Genomic DNA, 18,125 nt, shown 5'->3' with positions numbered 1-18,125 from the left:
GCCTGCCTGGTTTCATGGCCAGAAAACAAACAGTCCTGTTTAAGGACTACAGACTCAATATTTGTTTTTAGGTGAGATGGTGCAGATCACCATAACAACTCTAAATGAAACCCTAATTATGCAGAAACATAAGCCATATTTGTGCCTTACTTGCATATTTTGCATTATTATTTTTGCATGATTTGCATGGCCTGCGTTAGTGTAAATAAGGCATCTCGTTTTATTTTAGATCTAGTGTTACCAAAGGACTAAGCAAGGCTTTTGGAGTGCTTACGGATGGTGTACTGTATCTTAATACTGCAAGATGATTCTTGGGTGTTTTGAGCCCTGTACCAAAACAATGCTGTATTCAGGAGACTCCAGCAGCATTCGCAGATCAGCACTGGGCATGAGCTTGACAAATGCAGAATATTCCTTTACAGCAGAACAATGAGGCATCTGAACGTCAGCATCTCATGGCCAGCTGACTGCAAAAGGAGTCTCCAAGCATCTACAAAGAAAAACTGTGAAATACTGTGTACCTCGGCACCTAGGCTTGTGGAATAAATAGAGGTGTAGTTAGACATCGGTACAAAGTTCTGGTAAGTGTGCAGTGTATACAGAAAATTGGGAAGGTGGTATAGCATAGGAAAGAGGTGGCTTAGAAAATAAGGTTGGAAGTCATCATCAGGACAGCTGCTGATGTGGCTTCAGGTTCTGTTTGTGTACACAAGGATGCTGCTGCGTCAGGGTCATCGGCAGCGACGTGACTGGTTTTTGTTTCCTGAAGTTACCGGAGAAGTTGGGGGGAAGTAACAGGGTATCGGTCACGGTCTTTGTTTTTCTGCATATTTCTTGATCTTTCTGTTGGGTTGCAGGATTTTATAGTTCCTTCAGCATCCCTTGAAAGAACGGGCGCTGTTCAGAAGTGTAAGCTAGTCCTTGTCTGGACACCGTTCAGACAAACCGACCGCTGCGGAATGCATGCACCACTGAACCAGAGAGATGAAATCAGACGGTATCTTCTGCACGATGCAAATCTCTCCAACCACCAGGCGTTGGTCTGGTTTTTGCCTTTTGTGGTGCAGTTTTGTCCACTGATCCATTTGAAGGTAGCATACCCTTTTAACACAGTGGTGTACAATCCGATTAAGAAAGCTGAATTCCCCAAATTGAAGGCTGAGATAGTCGTGGTGCGGCAGGTTACAGTTAATATGGACAGAGGGTTTGGAAAGGGGAGGAGGTGAAGGAAGGTAAAGCATCTTCTTTGAAGTACCTGAATGCTGTAACATCAGAGTGGAAGGAACGTAATGGATCGTGAAGTCAGTTGCTGGTCAGTGCAGGAGGTCAAATCTTCTGAACACATCTATAGAATAAGTTCTGCAATATCCAGCGGGGTTCACTCGTGCTTTCTGCCTCTATTGAAATGCTCTTCCAGGGCTCTGCTCCCTTGACAGCGAGCTTTTAGTTTCAAGCTTACATTGGCCAAGGTGAGCGCATTCCCTTTTTTTTTTTTTTTGTATGGGCCTGTGTATTTTTTTTTGTGTAATTAGTTCTTCTGGTTGCCTGGCAAGATGATATTCATGTACCAACGTATTTATAGAGTGATTGCTTTCACCTTTCCTACTCCTTAGTAGTTTTATGAGTCTTAGGCATTTAAGTCCGCTCTCTAGGCTCTTCTGCACACGTGCTCCAGTTGACTTCACGTGCGATGGGAGCAGATAGAAGAACCTACCTGACTTCTGAGCTTTCTTTTTCTTTTTACTATCCTTTTATATATTATGTGCTTTTATTTGACAGATTAAAAAGTTAGAGATGATGTGTAGATGGCGGTCTCTTGTTTGTTGCTATCCCAAGCCTGTTCTACTCTTTCCTAGATAGAGATAATTCGGCCTCAGGAGGTCATTCAGGGCAACCTCCTGCTCAGAGCAGAGTAATATGATTACTGCATTAGGATTTTACAGACTTTTCACATGGGAAGTGGCAGTGTGTTTTACTGCTCTACACAGAGCAATCAGGAGCAAGCTGCTTTTCCTCTACCTGTGCTCGACAGCAACTTTCTCCTGTGTGGATTGGAAAAAAACCACAAAGCATTATGTTGTCCCTGGAAGCTTTTCAGAGAACTTCCTTTCGTCTCATCATCTGCTTCAAGTCTGCTTGCGCCTTCGCTACGCTTCTAGATATGTAAAAAGAGTCGGCAGTGCTTCCCTGCTGTAGGAGAGACAGCTCAGCCTGTCTGACGCAAATAGAAATGAAAGTTCAGCAGCTCCTATGTTTAGTGGTTTGGCATTTTTTCAGTGCAAGGTTAGTAATTTAACTTCATGTTTAAGGAGAGGGATTTTTAATATTATTCCAGTTTCTAGCTAGCCAGCTACATTTCACAGTTTTAGCCTTTATTCAGCGTTCATTAGAGCTGGATTAGCATCCATCGTCCATTTTCCTTTCCCCTGGCCTTACCTAGTGGGTCTGCAAAGCTGGGTGGATGGCTCAAGGGTCAGCTGTGTTGGAGCTGAATCAGCCTTGTCAAATTACAGTCACTTTGCTTAAACGTTGGTTTGTTGGGGAAGATGTGGCATCAGTCATTCCTAGTTTACTATTTTCTTTTGAAAAAAATTACATCATTACAAAGGACTCTTCTAACCTTATTTCCAAAGCTGACTGTGAAAATTGCAGATGAATGAAGTATTCCTCACCCTGCCCTTTCTGCTCCCTCCCGCACAGGAAAGGAGTGGTGCAGAACACGCGCTGAATGGCATTTCCTATTTTGTTAAACTGGCAGCATCTGAAAACTGAGTCCATGCAGGACAACTGCAAGCAAAAATTTCACCTGCACATTAAATGAACTTAAATTCCAGATTTTCTGGCTCTCAGGATGGATCAAAACGTTGTGGACGTGCATATTCAGAATCGCGACAGACTTGGATTATTTTCCTAGCGCGGGGAGGTAATACTGACTGGACGGTTTTTGGTCTGTTCTTCCAAGCGCAGCAAGAATATTTTAGCTATCCTTCTGCCAACGCAAATCCTGTTTATCTGAGTTGTCTTGTGATGAGGAGGATTTGCTATAATACAGTTTATGAGCAATTTACTGAAAGACTTGAAAGTCATTCTTTCCTGCTTGACAGCTGAGTTTATTTCGAGATTTACCTGAAATAAAGTCTTTTAAGTAGCACCAAAGACTCGGTAGAGAGACCTGCTATCACGTGTAAAAGGCACAATTGTCTGACACGCACAGGGTGAAGTGTGCTTAAGCAAAGTCATCCTACTGCCCAGAGCATTGGAAGAATAGCTGTTCCTTTGTGCCAGCACAGCTGGCTATACGTTCTTGCATTTAAAAACAGGTAAGTACAATTTCACTGCCAGAAGTCTACTTAAATTCCCTTCCTGAGTGAACGCATCCTAAAGGCCCATCCCTGACTATCCATGTACATCTCTTCATGAACACGAGTTTTAATTAACGTTTTCCTGTGTGTTTGCAATGAGAATGGAGTCAAAGCCTGCAGTAATGGATTTTTAACGTATATATTTGGTGGGAAGAAATAACTAAGAACTGCGACCCCCTTTGGGGGGATAACCCAAATCACACGGGGCGTTAGCAACAGGAAAAGGGTTTGTCCCTCTTGTGCGTGCCAGAGAGGTGTGCGGCTGCTAGATCGTTCTTCTTCCCGCGCACAGAGGAGGAAGGAAGAAAAAGCAGTATGCTCATACTAAATATTTCAGTTTGATTTGTGCTTTGGAGTTAACGAGTAAGTTGGAAATAGGTAACAGTTTGAAACCATCAGCTTTTATTCTTTTCACCTTCGGTGGTACTAGGTTAGCTGTTGACTATCTAGCGCAGGCCGATGCATCTGTAGTGCTCCTGTACCTGTCCTGAATGATTTGCTTTTGCCTTTTTTGTTAAGGTTTCCTTTACTTTAAGCCACCGCTGCACAGTTACACTGAAAGCGCGTCTTCAGTTGATGGCTGTGCTGTGACTTCTTGCCGTGAAGACGTTGTGTTTCTGGAGCATCGGTGTAGCACCAGGGAGCAGGAGGGGGCGAGAGCAAGGAGCTTTACCGAGCACCTGCTAACGTGGGAAAGCTTTAGTGTGTCTGCGTCTATGTGGAGCAGAATATGATGTCAATCTGTGATCAGTGGTGAGAAAGGAGTAGTTCCAGATGAGAGAGAGCTCCCTGGGAGAAAATAATCCGGAGTATCAATAGCTACACTGCAGCTCTCATAAAGTAACAGAAAATGAGACGACTGGTGACTTGACATGATTTTTCCAGCAGTTGCTCTGCTCCTCAGATATTAGACAGATGGAGGGAAAGGCCGGCGAAATGTGTTTCTGAGGCGCTGTTTCACACCCCAGCGCAGCCCAGCCCGTGATCTCGCTGCGGACCGTCCCTGGAAGCTGGCGTAGGTTATCTCGGCGAGGGTGCTGGGTTCTGGAAATAGGAGCGAGCCTGCGGAGTGCTGCCTGCTGCCTGTGATCCCAGCAAGTTTCTGTTTATCTTTCGGTACAGAGGAATTGCCATGTAAATGATTAATTAGAAATTCCCTTTATAATTTGAATTGCAGCATTTGGAGTGGAGTTTGCATGGTAGGGTGCCTTTGTTTAACGGTCTGCGTTCTGCAGATGTTGTTTTGGAGTATGGGTTCCAAGTCTTGCCAACTAACTCTTTTCTTTATTTGTACTGAGTGCATTTGAAGTTGCATCATTTCCTCGGTAAGAACAGTTTTATTTTTGCCTGGAGTGTTTGTCAGGTGGGAGAAATCCTAAATGTGAGTGCTCTCTGGTGGCGAAGATTTCTGCTTCAGTCTTCCAACTTCTGCAGTGTGTTTTCCAATGGGAATTGCATGTGAACATAGGACGTCTGGACATAAGGATGTATTTATTTTCAACTCCCTAAAAATAAAAACTGCTAAACAAAGTCTTGGCAGTCGTCTTCTCTAGACAATCATTTCTATCCCTTTAAGTGATTTATATTCTGTGACCTATTGGTTTATATTTTCTCACTATCAATCCATGTTTTAACAAGGTAATAAAAACTAGTGTAAAAACTTCTCCTGAAAGAGCTGATGTTCTTCATCAAAATAACACACAAAGATTAAATACTGTGACTTCTTCTTTTCGGCTGCTGAGCTAGATTTCAGATGTCAAAGTAATACGTGGAAAATTCAGAAGACAGTGATACAGAAATTATTCAAATAGCATCATTACGGGGAAATCTTTTCTCCTCCGGGTTGCAGCACAAGGTGATGTGATTTTTCATACGTACACGACGAGGTTTGATCGCGGGGGTGTCGAGCCCCAGGAGCAGGTACAGGGGTTCCTTTTATCAAGTGTGCTCTAGATTGCTTTTAATACCCAAAATCCACTCCTATGTGTTACACGCTGGGTACTGAAATGATTGCACCGGCCTCTCCGTTGATGAGCTTTCCCTTGACGGAGCGCGTGCCCTGACCGATGAGCCTTTCCGAAAAGCGCCGGAGAGCTTCCTTGTCTGGTTTTGTGACCTTGCCTTGCAGTAGAACAGTGCATTTAACACAGCTCGTACCTCCCAGTCCGGACTGCCGTCACTGGTTGTTTTCTTAAGTTTTCATGAGTTCTTCTTGGGCAAGGCAAACCAAGAATCTCACAGCGAAGCAATGCAGCTAGGAAAACAGCCACTGCTGTTCTTGGCCTGCGGCTGGGCTGAGCCGCGCTGCCTGATGAAAAGAGGCTTTATCAGCAAAGAGGGGCGAGGAGCGACGGCTCCGTTTAGGAACATCTAAGCACAGCTCTGGAATGTTAACTCTGGTGCTAAGAAGTAAAAAAAAAAAATTAACAGAGAGGTAAACGGGGATGTCAGTTGTTCATAACCTCCGTATCCTTAAAGCCAAGCTTGAGAGAGGCCTGTTTGTCAAGCCCAGAGCTGGATCCTTCTCCCTTGTCTCCATCTGCCTTTTGCTGCAGAGATGGAAGATACAACTTGTCAGCCTAGTGAAACCTTTTAAAACTTGACTTGGAGGCCAAATGCGAGATCTGTGGTCTAAGCCCGGGCTGCCGGGGAAGCAGGCAGGCGGTACGGCAAGCTGCTGCGTGCCAGCGTCAGGGCCGAGCTGCGCCGCGGCCGGGGGCTGCTCCGGAGCGGTGAGCTCCGAAGGGCCGGCGGTGGGCAATCTGGAGGTTCTGCTTACCAGGCAGCCGGGGACGCCGAACTGTCAAGGGAGGAAACTTAAACTGCTCTGCTACTGAAAGTTTACATAATTCATTACTTAAGGAAGAGGTCAGGGTGTTGGGTCCTGTGATGGTGACTTGGCACCACACTCCAGTAGTGGGGATGTCCTTTTTTTTTTTTTTTTTTTTTTTTTTCCTTTCTTTCTTCTCTGCGGCTAAAAGAAACCCCCTTAACCTCTCTGTGCTGACCATGAACCCTCCGGCCATGTGTCTGGCTGTACAGCGGGACTTAAAACCTCCTCCAGAAACTGCTGTATCTTTATTTTTATCATTAATAGTGCCTTTAGCGGTGGCTACATGCCGTGACTTTTGAAGAGCTGTCTCTGTATTCTCCATTGGGCAACTTACCTTTTCGGATGGCCCAGCTCCAAACAGAGGGGACAGATTCTGCTGATTCTGATGTTCTTGTAATGGTTCCCATTGCGTATGTATGTCCCAGAGTGATTTGATCTCCTTCACTGAAACAGCGGGGGGGGTGTGTGTGGTTTGCCTTAAGCTCTCCTAGCTATGCGTGGAGTCCCTCCTGTGCTCCTGAGAGGGCAGAGGACCAGCAGCCTGGTGGTATACGATCTCTGCACCCACGAGCCTCTCGCGTATTTAGCATCTTCCAAATACCACAATCCCCAGCTGCTTTGTGCTTCAAAGAGTTAAATGAGGGGTGGCAAATGACGGGGACTCGGTGTGTGAGGCTTCCTGCGTACCTAAGTCTGGCCTAAGAATTCGGCTGGGATTCTGTGTTTCGTACCAGGCTTGTGTGCCCACTTCAGTGTTGTTGCTGACGTCTTATCCATCATTTTTATTGCAACAGTTCGCTGCTGAGCTGTAGTTGGTATTGCTGATTATAATGGCCTTATATTTTCTAAAACATTTTTGGTAGCTTTCAAACAGCATATATCTCTAAAATAGAAAATATCTTTGCATTTTAAGCTCACTGTTGTTTTGGGAAATGCATGTCAGGACTACCTTCAGTTAAAACTGAACGCAGGAACGAAAAGATGTTTTGCTATTCTTGTGTCCTTTTAGCGAAGTATTTCTGGAGGAAGCTGGAATTAGAGGCAAAATGGCTTTTAGAAAGTGGAATGCTGGTTGCTAGATTATATTTCTTGAGTTTTATTACACCTGCTAAAAACTAACACTGCCAAGATGCTGCAGAAAATTCTCAAATGAACAATAGAAAATGTCAAGCCTGTCACCACATGGGGGTGGTAATAAATTCAATAAAGTAACGCTAGAATTTGTGCCGGCATCCATCGAGGATCGGGGAGGCCCTGTGCTCGGCGGAGGTGTTAGGGTGCCATCTAATGTTGTAAGACTTAAAGACAGGGTGCAGACAGGTATTTAATGTAGAGATGCTGTAGGTGCGTGTTGATCTCTACATCTGCTGTCATCCTTTCTCCTCCCGAGAAGCAAATGCTGTATGAATTCTTAAGCTGTTAAACTGAAATTCCTTCTGTGCTCTTCTGCCAGATACCTTTCAATAAAACGTGAATTTCTTTGGAAACATCTTTTAACTTAAACGCTTTTTTTTTTTTTTTTTTTAGACAAACATGAAGTTATTTTCTGTCTTGTTTGCAGAAGGGATACTAAGGACCGGGTAGGGTTTAGGAAAGGTGTAGCGCAGGGCTGTTTTCACACGTTCTTAAAAAGCTTTCACTCCTGGTTTAGCAGCGGTGATGATACCAAAGTGCCTTCTGGCGAAAAGGATGGAGTGGGAGCTCATTGCTAGAGCTGAAGGGCTGTAAGGTGCTTCTTGGCTTGTATCTTTGCTTACTTTCTTGCAAATGTGATTAGACCTTTAAGTGAGTGGCTTCAAAACTTCTGCTTCTCTGGCCTGCGCTGGGCTACGGACAACTGCAGAATGGGAAAAAAGAGTCTGCTTTTAAATCCCCTTTATGAAGCAGGTTATATAAGCTCACCACAAACGCACGTTTACTTATTGTCGGTTGTCAAAACAGTAAATTATATGAACTTAAATCTTGCTAAAGAATTTCTTAGAAACATTTGTTTCTGGCAGCATGTTAACGGCAACAGAAATACCTGAATGTGCAGAAAGCCGGCTTGATTGCATCGGCAAAGCAGAAGTTTGCTCTAGTCAGAAACGTAGTCGGTGTCTGTACCTCAGTAATCTGATCGGGCATGCCTCTGCGGGAAGTAGCACTACAAGTTTCCTTTGTAGGTGGTAAGATTCAAAGCTAGCCCTAGCTCTTAGTCCTTGTAACATCAGGTCTCCACGTGATGTGCTAACGTGGGCCACGCTGGTCAGATACTGTCCGTAGTCAATGTTTTCGGTACAACGACGTAGTTGACCGTAGTCAACGTTTCGGTACAACGATGGATTGAAGAGTTCGCCCGATGAAATGGGCAACTTGCTTGGAAGGCGTATTCTGAAGCTCTACGTTTGACTAATTCCCTTTCTGCCTTTTGTCTCATTCCGGGTAGGTTTGAAAAAGGCCGAATTTACACATTTATTGGGGAGGTGGTCGTTTCCATGAATCCTTACAAAAACTTGAACATCTATGGGCGTGACATGATCGAGCAGTACAAAGGAAGGGAATTGTACGAGAGGCCTCCTCACCTCTTTGCAATTGCTGATGCCGCTTACAAAGCGATGAAGAGGCGATCAAAAGACACCTGTATTGTAATATCAGGTAAGCTGAAAGAGCTTTTCATTATGATGAGCACTTGATCTTTGTGAAATTTTAGGCAGAAGAAGAAGGATTTGGCTAATGACAGCATTTTATAAAAGAAAACTTCATTAATCTTAAAACTGCTTATTTGCATTTGAATCCGTGTGTGGAGACCTTAACAATTATTCCTTATCTAATTCAAGAGCTGGTGTCAGTCATTCGCTTACTGTGTGCGTGCAGAGGGATAACTTGAGTCCCCCGCTTGCTGCGCCTGGTGAATGGCGATCAGTGAGGACAGGGTTCCTGTCTCCCTTTGCAGAGCTGCTGATTTTTGTCCCTTAGATGACTGGCCAACGTTTTGTTCTCTGTTGCGATGGCCGGACTGATGGCTTGTCGTGGCTCTGACAGTGGGAGCAGGGCTTGTACCATGAACGGTCGCTATCTGGACCCTGGCACTTCGTTTCCTTGATGTTCCCGTGCTTTAGCAGCTCTGAAAAGCGAGAGACCCGAGCTGGTGTGCCGAACAGTAGCCTCTTGTGTTGCAGTTCCCGGCACTGCTGCTAGCTAAGCCTCTGCATGCCAGTCTTTCTCCTCTAACAATATTCCTTTTGATCCTCTGTGTGCCAGGCCTTTACCGACCTGTGAAATCTTACATCATAACTGCTTCTAACTCAGCATAGCAGCAGCAACCAGGCAGGGTTATGGCTCTGTTTAGAAAACGTTCAAAGTGCACACAAATAAGATTGCTTTTAAAAAAACAATAATAAAAACCCCAAACGCTGTGGGGTAGGATTAAGATATATTATTGGGTGATTTGCTTTGCTTTTTTTGGTCTGTTGTGTCATCTTTGTATTTATGCCCTCAGGTGAAAGCGGGGCTGGGAAAACTGAGGCCAGTAAATATATTATGCAGTACATAGCAGCCATTACCAACCCCGGTCAGAGAGCAGAGGTGGAAAGGTAAGGGCTTTGCAGGGAAAAAAAGTGAAATTGTGTTGTTTCTGGCTCTCTCTCTGTGCACTGCGTAGCACCGTGTTATTAGATGGTCTCTTGTGCTAATTGCGTGCTGATTTTACAGCATTGACCTAACTCTTCAGCTACTGCTTTTACTCTGGGAATTTTGCAATATTGATTGCTAAATTCGCATAGGAAAAGCTTAGGAAAAACTCAAGCTTTCAAACTTGGAAATAAAAAGAGTGCCTAGACATCACATTTCCTGTGGCAAATTGCCTGAAATACGCATACGTTAGAATAGCATGTTGAGGGCAAAGAACATACGCCACGACCTTTCAGGCTTGCATACTCCTGAATTGCAAACTGTGCCCGTCAGCCTTAGAGTAAAAGTTTTTTGAGCAAAGAATGTGGCTTTCTGCTGAAACAGACCTCGTGCCTACCCCAGCAAAAATGTTGAAAATTACTTGCAAAAGAGTTCAAGAAATTGATTTCAAAACTTATATCTGTAAAGGAACTGATTTTTTGATGCCTTTTTCAGTGGGGGGGGATCTGGTCTTTGGTTCCCATTTGCTCGGCTGTAAGGAACGTTACGGAAAGCTCCCAGCTGATTTCCCATGGGATTGCTAATGTCGTACACATCTGCCCAAATATGTCATCAACGAGCATCTCTGCTGTTACTCGCTTCTTCTCGAGAAATGCCTGAGAAAAACATTTCAATGGTTTGAGTATGCGAGTCTGGACTTACCCCGTTCTCTTTGCCATTTATCTGTATTACAGAGTGAAGAACATACTGCTGAAATCCAACTGTGTGTTAGAGGCCTTTGGCAATGCCAAAACAAACCGTAATGACAATTCCAGCAGGTTTGGAAAATATATGGATATCAACTTTGATTTTAAAGGAGACCCGATAGGTGGGCATATCAATAATTACTTACTAGAAAAGGTAAGCCACGCTCGCTTTCAGTTAGAGGCTTTTGTGTAGTTACTTTTGTAATATGTGCTTTCCCAATAGAAAATTTTCCTTTCAAATGTGGTATGTCGTTACGTTACGTATGAGGGCACGGAACCTCATTTAAACCTAGGGCTTTTTTCTTCTCCAAGAATTACTGTAAGTAACTGAAATGCTGCTGGCACTGCCCTCTTACTTTACCACCACTGCTTTCAGAGCTCGCCATGTCAGGGAGCAGTGTTACGCAAAAGCTTATGAGCATATACGTGTATGAACTTTGTATCCAGAATAAAAGCTGAGATTAATTTAACTCTGTAAAACTCCTTCTTTGTAAGTTCCCGCATTGAGATCTCACTGGTGAATAAAAGGAGAAGATATCTAGGTCTGTAAGTAGCAACGGTATGCTTGAGAAGTGTTATTCTGGAATAATGGCACGGCCTTGTGTGATCTTCTAGTAACTTTGTTTTTATATGTTCCAAGTGATCCTAAGTGTAATTTTTTTTTTTCATGTCATTAAGTGGTGGCTGAAAACATTGAAATATGTAAAACTGTGGAGAAACTGGGCTTGATCCATTAACAGTTCTTGTTATGTGTGAGACACACGTCTGGCTTTAATTTATGCTTGACCACATCTGCTAACATGCTTTTTTGTTTGTGTTTTTTTTTTTACTTTTCCCATTATTTCCCTGAAGTCTATTTTCAGAATAAACACTTTATTTTAAAAAGCAAAACAACAAACCCAAACATTTCACATGTGATACTTTCATGCAAAAAAGGGGTGGGGCTGCAGCTGCTGTGACTTAAATCCTGATCATTTATTTCATGTTCTTGAATTCTACCAAGTTAAATTTGTTTCCATTTTGAAAGCAGTTGAGGTTCTGGCCTGAACACAAGCAGTTAACACGCAGCGACTTTGCACTGCAGCAGGAACACATGCCTCCTCGCTCTCCATAGTTCAAACTTGTAGCATAAAACAAGGCTACGTTGCTTGTTGACTGAACTTCTGCTGCATTTAACTTTATTTTTTGTGCTGTTTCGCCCTGATTTGGAATGAGTGCTCTGAAGATGGAGCTGTCGCTTGCTCCCTAAAACAATGCCCTTGTGTTAGCGCAGAGCGTTCGCTTGTAGAGTGGCTGGGTGCTGTCGGTCAGCCTGTCCTGGGGTTGTCAGAGGGGTTACCGAAAGGCCCTAACTGTGGCCTGTGGATCATTTTTTTGTAGGCACACAGTCCTGTTTTTCATTTCCAGCAATTAAATAACTCTTAAACGAAAATGACGTTTGATTTGACTCTTCCCTGAAAGCGATTCTGTAGTTGCCACATGGGATTCCTGGTTGGAAGGAGGATATTGCAGCTGTTATGCAAGCTGGTCTTTTTGATGATAGACTTCAAACTCCATGCTCGTGCCTAGCTAATAATGTTCATAACAGACTGATTGTAAGATCAGATTAGTCTGGAGGTGTCCTGGCAGTGGTGAACTGATGCCTCAGTGTCTAAGGGAAGGTGCTGGGGAAGCAGGCCGTCCACATCCACAAATACCTATCTTTGTATTTTGTTTCCCCGCAGTCTCGTGTGATTGTGCAACAGCCGGGAGAACGAAGCTTTCATTCTTTTTACCAGGTTTGTATTCGTTTGCTGAAATAAATGACTTTTCTCAAGTTTCCCAGACACGATAGGCGAAATGTCTAAAGCTTCCACCCTCTCATGTCTTTTGCAAAGGGTTCCCTTGTTGTTGCATCTTGGGTGATCTTAGGTTCTTTAGTTCTTTGAATAGGCCTGGTCTGGGGAAGGAGCATGGGAAGATTTATTTTTTTCTGTCCTCCAGTCCCGTATTAACACATTTGTAAACTTAAAAGGAGGCTAACTAAACAAATACGGTAGAATATTGGACTTTGACTCACTGTTTTATTTGTAATAAGTCTAATCCCTCTATATTCTCTTGAGGCCCTTAGTCCATATGGAAGTAATTTTATGACACCGAGTTGATTTTCTTTTTTTTCTTTGGGTTCTTTTTAATGTCTTCCATGTTGTATGGTGGTTCCCTTGTGCGTCCTCTGGGGGAAATGGTCAGCTTATTAGTATAACCTTTATTCTCAGTTTTGCGGTGAAGGAAACGTAGGTTGGTTTATTTTTTTCCCACTTGCGCGGTACTCCATGATGGCACGTTCGCACCTTTCTCATGAGCGTGTCATTTCCTACTGGAAAGTCTCTGTGTACAGCGGAGAAGGTAAATGTGCTCGCAAGACGCATCTGTGGCATGTCACAGATGTGAACGTGTCTGGGCTGTGGAGAGGTTCAGCCTTGTTTTCTAAACGGCTGTGTCACCCAAAAGGACAGTCATTCAGGTAACCTCTTCCTGCGGCTCAGAGCCCTGCAACGGTGCAGACTCTGTGTTTTGCACATCTTGTGCTTGTGGCTCCAGATGCTGTAGCTGATTCTTCTGTAGCAGTAATTGAATGCTTTTATGATTTCGCTTGTCAAGCAGATGAGTAAGAAACAGAAGAAGGAAGGATTTTATTTTTTTCATTCGCTGTTTCTTAAAATACTCTTTGTACAGCTCCTCCAGGGGGGTTCTGACCAGATGTTACGTTCTCTACATCTTCAGAAGGATGCATCTGCGTACAACTATATCTGTCCTGGAGCACAGATAAAGGTGAGGGGGGTGTTAGTCAGTTAGAGGTAACTTGTCTTAAAATTGTAAATGCTTCTTGAAATACTTAAAGTACTGCTGAGCTAGCAGAAGCTGAGACCAATATTTACAGGATGAATATGGAAAGGTGACACCAATGTGCTATTTTTAATGGAGTTTCTGGCCCTAGAAGACAAGCATATGTGTACTTGTGCCTACTACATTTGTGTCTGCTTGTAAAAAACGATCAAATGTGGTAGGAGAGACATCATCTTTGTTAACAAATGCAGGCATAGATATTTCACCTATTACCAGTGACAGACTTCTCATGCTTCATAATGGGTAACTTCAGCTGCTTTCTGGACCAAAAAGCCATAAGGACTAATTTTTTTTTTTTTTTACAGTAGGAGCATTTAAGTTACTGAAGCATTCATTCTTCATATCTGACTTATCCTCAAGGGGGCCTCTGAGCAGGAAAGAAGGGAACAAACCCATAAAGCTTTTAGGACAATAAGATCCTGAACACTTTAAATATGTCTGGAGTTGTCCCTAGTGTTGTCCCTCTGAAGCAGGGTCCAGCCAAAAGGCTCCCAGCTTTCCTAATTGCTTTCTCGAGATGCTCTTTGGCAAACCAACCCACGGGCCTTCTCAGACACCTTTATCGGCTTCTCTAGAAATCTGCAGTGAAAACAAACCCAGATGATCAGGAGGGGAGCGGGGCAGAGGCTCATCTTGGGAAAGATGGTGACCAGAAATTCACTGCCGGTGCTCTGCAGCTTCACCTCAGAGGGTCTGTGACCACGCTACTTGTAACTGTTGTTCTGATTTTTTTTATGAATCGCTTCTACTCTTTCACAAGAAATTCCACTGGGAAAGTACTGAACTATTTAGTCGTGCTGCGGTGGATTTCTGTATCTCATTGCTGCTAGCATACATGGTGCCCAACGCGGGGTTCGGCGTACAAGCGTACGGTATGGCATTAGATTAAGTTGAGAAATCTCACGACAGTGTCTTGCATCTGAAGAATAGCAAAGTACATATCTATTTCCACGGGCTTGCAAAATCTTTGTTTTCTCACAGTTGACTTCCATTAAGTCCCTCATGTCCCAAACATCTCTTTCCCATCAGTGTTCCATCAATGACGGTGCCGAGTTCAAAGCAGTTGCTGATGCCATGAAAGTGATAGGCTTCAAGCAAGAGGAGATTCAGACTGTCTACAAAATTGTGGCAGCCATTCTTCACTTGGTAAGCGCTCTGCCCGCAGGTAGTAGGCTGTTCTTCAGGAGGGGTCGCGTACACTGGTACTTCCAGCAGCTCTAATTTTCTCGCTGCAAAAGCAGTTGGAAGATCTGTTGGCTGGAAAAGTGAATACAGTTACGACTTCCAGTGGTGAATGAAAATCCTTGGTAAAATAGGACACTGCAGTAACGATGGAAGATCACGTTTATTCCTGCGTATTCCAGATCCCAAACCAGACATACCACAAACTACTGGGAGCTGTTAAATGTTCTGAACGGGAATGGTTTGGATTTGGCAGTGAGAGGGTAGGGAGCTCTCACCTCGCCATCCTTCTGTCCCCTTTTAGCCTCGCACTCGCCATCTCCGCTGTGGTTTTGCTGGAGAGATGGTACTTCACTTCATGGCGGAGGCTTGAGCACAGCCTGGTACAGGAGGCCTCTTAATTTCTGTATTCTGATGCTAAGGAAATCCTTCCTTCACCCATATTCTCGTGGCACCCACAGAGTCTCCTCCCCTGCGCAGCGTCCTTGTACCTCAGACCTTATGTTTCCTTGAGAAGAGAGGCACCGCAGGTGGGCAGGAGGAAGGTGGCAAAGAAAACAGTAGCTTTTCTCCAATTTTTTCCCCTCCGTGGAGTAGTTGTGCCCCAGTGCTGGGGAAGGGAACGGAGGCAGAGCCAGGCCATGCAGACAGGGCGTGAGACCACTCCTGCAAACAATGCAGTGGTGCTGCTGCTTAACGCTGGCACTGCAGGTGTTCAGTAGCAAAGCTGTCGAGGCACCGCGCTGTCAGTCCAGCCCCGTTAGCAGTGCTGGCTTCTCAGCTTCCCTGGAATATTCACATTACCTTTGCGGGCAGCAGCATTACAGTCAGAGCTGCGGCCTAGCACTTTTGTGGCGAGCTGCAGTGAAGATGAAATGCTACAACCAGTGTTTCTGTGCTTGGTGTCATTACCCACCACTAGACTCTGAATCTTGAGACAGTGTTTGATTAAACCTCTGAAAGTGTTTGATGTAATTTTTTTCCAAAAGCGGAGCTGAACACTGAGCAGGAATGCTTTTCTTTGAGTCAGGCTTTGCTGCTTCCACTGACGTGAGAGCTTTGTGGGTATGTGGATATGCACGGCCCACCCTTCTAAGGTGTTAGGAGCTTTACTGACTTGAATAGCAGGTGGAATATGGACGAACTTGGGGTGTACTGATTCATAGGAATAAAAGACAGATTGAGAAATCTCGTTTCTTGCTCCTTATTGCAGGGGAACTTGAAGTTTTTTGTGGATGGTGATACGCCTGTAATAGAAAATGGCAAGGTTGTGTCGATCATCGCAGACTTGCTGTCAACAAAATCTGACATGGTGGAGAAGGCTCTTTTGTTTCGAACTGTAGCTACGGGTCGCGATGTCATCGACAAGCAACATACCGAACAAGAAGCCACCTACGGCAGAGATGCCTTTGCAAAAGTGAGTTTGAATTTCCTTTCTCTGCATCTGATTTTGTACACGACAGTAACTGACGCGTTTCTTTTGCCTTTCGGTTGAGCTGTATTTGGTGCAGCAAAGCATGGTGATGCCCGAGGAAGGCATTCAGTATTGAATGGCCTTCATAATTGCACGTTTTTCAATGCCCAGGTCCCGGTAGGATTCCTGGGTGGATCAGTAAGTATAGTGCTTCCTGAGACACGGGAAGGCTGTACTTCCCGTGGATTTACTTCTGAATGGATGCGCTACTGCGTTCTACAGGGGCATTGCAGAGCAGCACCGTCCCTACCCCTCCCCGGCTGCGACACAGCACGCACCACCGCCAGCAGTGCTTGCGGCACACGAGCGAGGGGAGGGAGCTGCAAGCCTGGCTTCATGGCATCTGCAAAAGGAATACATTGTACAGGGCTGAATATTTTGCGAAATGCAATTCTTGACTTCGTTTAGCAGTTGAATTCAAAGAGTAGAGAGTGGAACTGCAACATCTAGAGCTCGGGTTGGAAACCCGAAGTGCTGTCTGGTTTTTGGAAAGGTGGATACTGATGACTGAAAGAATGACAATTGTCCTTCCTTTGCTAAGAAATCAAATGACAAGGGAAGAACAGATGAAGTTACCAAGTTTATTAACTTGACTTTTTTTTTTTCTAAGATTATCTGTTTGCACAGCTTCGTGGTACAGTTTGAACATGCAGACTGCAAAGACACCTATGCCTACAGAACATTTTCTTTTTGAAAAGCGATCAGGAATATTTTACTGCCGTTGTGTTCGGTTGTTAGGTTTCTATAACTGAACTCTCACTTGCTCTTCAGTGTTGTTGAATTATCCTCAGGTATGGAAGTTATTAGGCAGCTGAAAAGCAGACGGGAATCAAATGAGGGGAACCACCGTACCTAGTGACCTCACTAGGATTTAGACTTTGTGGAAATGAGTTTTAGAAGAAAGAAAAATAGTATTTTCGTAGAATATTTTCTTCTTGTCAGTAGCTGTTTGCTTTTAGCAGACTGTTATCTGTAGCTTTTGTTTAGTTAGAGCGGCATCTTGAATGAAGCTTTGCAGCACCATGTGTTGCATTTACCAGAAAGAACTGAGACAGATGCAGGCGAAATTCCTCAGCATTTGTTTCCTGGCAGGCTATATACGAGCGCCTCTTCTGTTGGATTGTGACACACATCAATGATGTGATTGAAGTGAAGAACTATGACACTACGATACATGGGAAAAACACCGTCATTGGCGTCCTGGATATCTATGGCTTTGAAATATTTGACAATAACAGGTGAGCCTTGTCGTTTAAGCACCGTGTTAAAGCCTTCTCCTTTCCCAGAAAACTCATCCCCTTTTTTTCTTACGTTTTTGCAGTTTTGAGCAATTTTGCATTAATTACTGCAATGAAAAGCTACAGCAGCTCTTTATTCAGCTGGTTCTAAAGCAGGAGCAGGAGGAGTACCAGCGAGAGGGAATTCCCTGGAAGCATGTGAGTGATTTGGCAGGGAGGGAGAGGTCGCTTTGAGGTCAGTGTACCAAAATAAGTCCCAGATCTAAAGTTGCTCCACATGTATGCTCCTGTCGAAGTCGATAGGACATCTGTGTCCGCGCCAGCTGTACTGTCAGACTTGCTGTCTGGGAATCAGGCTGTGGAAGAAGCTAACCATTCATCTCACAGCATTTCTATATTTGCCATGGTTTGGGAAAATAAGTGACTCCAGGTCTGAGTTAAAACATATTGTGGCGTCTCTGTGATGCCACACACATCGCTGTGTGTTGCTATTCTGAGAGCTTCCGTATTTTGTCTAGTTGTAGATATTCAAGCATAAAAATCTTGAGTTCTTCTGTTCAAATTCCTTTCATAATGCTGAGGACGAGATGCACAGTTTTAACTGTGGTGACTGTGCGCAGTTGAATTTTAAAACACGTTTTAAAGTGTGTTCTGCAGCCGTTGATTTTTAGCAGAGTTCTCAAGATTTGTGTGAGGTGTTTGAAAGATCACCGTCTCTGCTGTTCAGTGGTAGAAGAGTAGCCTGCTTAATTTTGAGTTAGCGATCGACATATTAAAAGCTGATTGCTTCTGCTG

The 18,125-nt window shown here is 44.1% G+C and overlaps 1 protein-coding gene across 3 annotated transcripts in view; it reads left to right on the top strand.

Moving 5' to 3' along the window:
* The window catches only part of MYO1D (myosin ID), a 161,888-nt gene that overhangs the window by 28,816 nt on the left and 114,947 nt on the right, over positions 1-18,125 (top strand). For 2 of the 3 annotated variants that reach the window (XM_087770098.1, XM_087770100.1), the window contains exons 2-10: positions 8,621-8,829; positions 9,674-9,767; positions 10,539-10,704; positions 12,275-12,328; positions 13,266-13,361; positions 14,466-14,582; positions 15,832-16,035; positions 17,185-17,330; positions 17,414-17,528. In XM_087770098.1, coding sequence (XP_087626224.1) covers positions 8,621-8,829; positions 9,674-9,767; positions 10,539-10,704; positions 12,275-12,328; positions 13,266-13,361; positions 14,466-14,582; positions 15,832-16,035; positions 17,185-17,330; positions 17,414-17,528 — 1,201 coding nt within the window. Of the gene's footprint in view, positions 1-3,202; positions 3,321-8,620; positions 8,830-9,673; positions 9,768-10,538; positions 10,705-12,274; positions 12,329-13,265; positions 13,362-14,465; positions 14,583-15,831; positions 16,036-17,184; positions 17,331-17,413; positions 17,529-18,125 lie in introns of those variants that run through there. The other variant, XM_087770099.1, reaches the window with a different exon arrangement.

This window comes from Nipponia nippon, unplaced genomic scaffold (genome assembly GCF_047370975.1).
Source record: "Nipponia nippon isolate SJK-2023a ecotype South Korea unplaced genomic scaffold, ASM4737097v1 scaffold_32, whole genome shotgun sequence".
NCBI lineage: Eukaryota > Metazoa > Chordata > Aves > Pelecaniformes > Threskiornithidae > Nipponia > Nipponia nippon.
The sequence above is the reverse complement of the archived record's forward strand: the minus strand, read 5'-3'. Positions and strand labels throughout refer to the sequence as shown.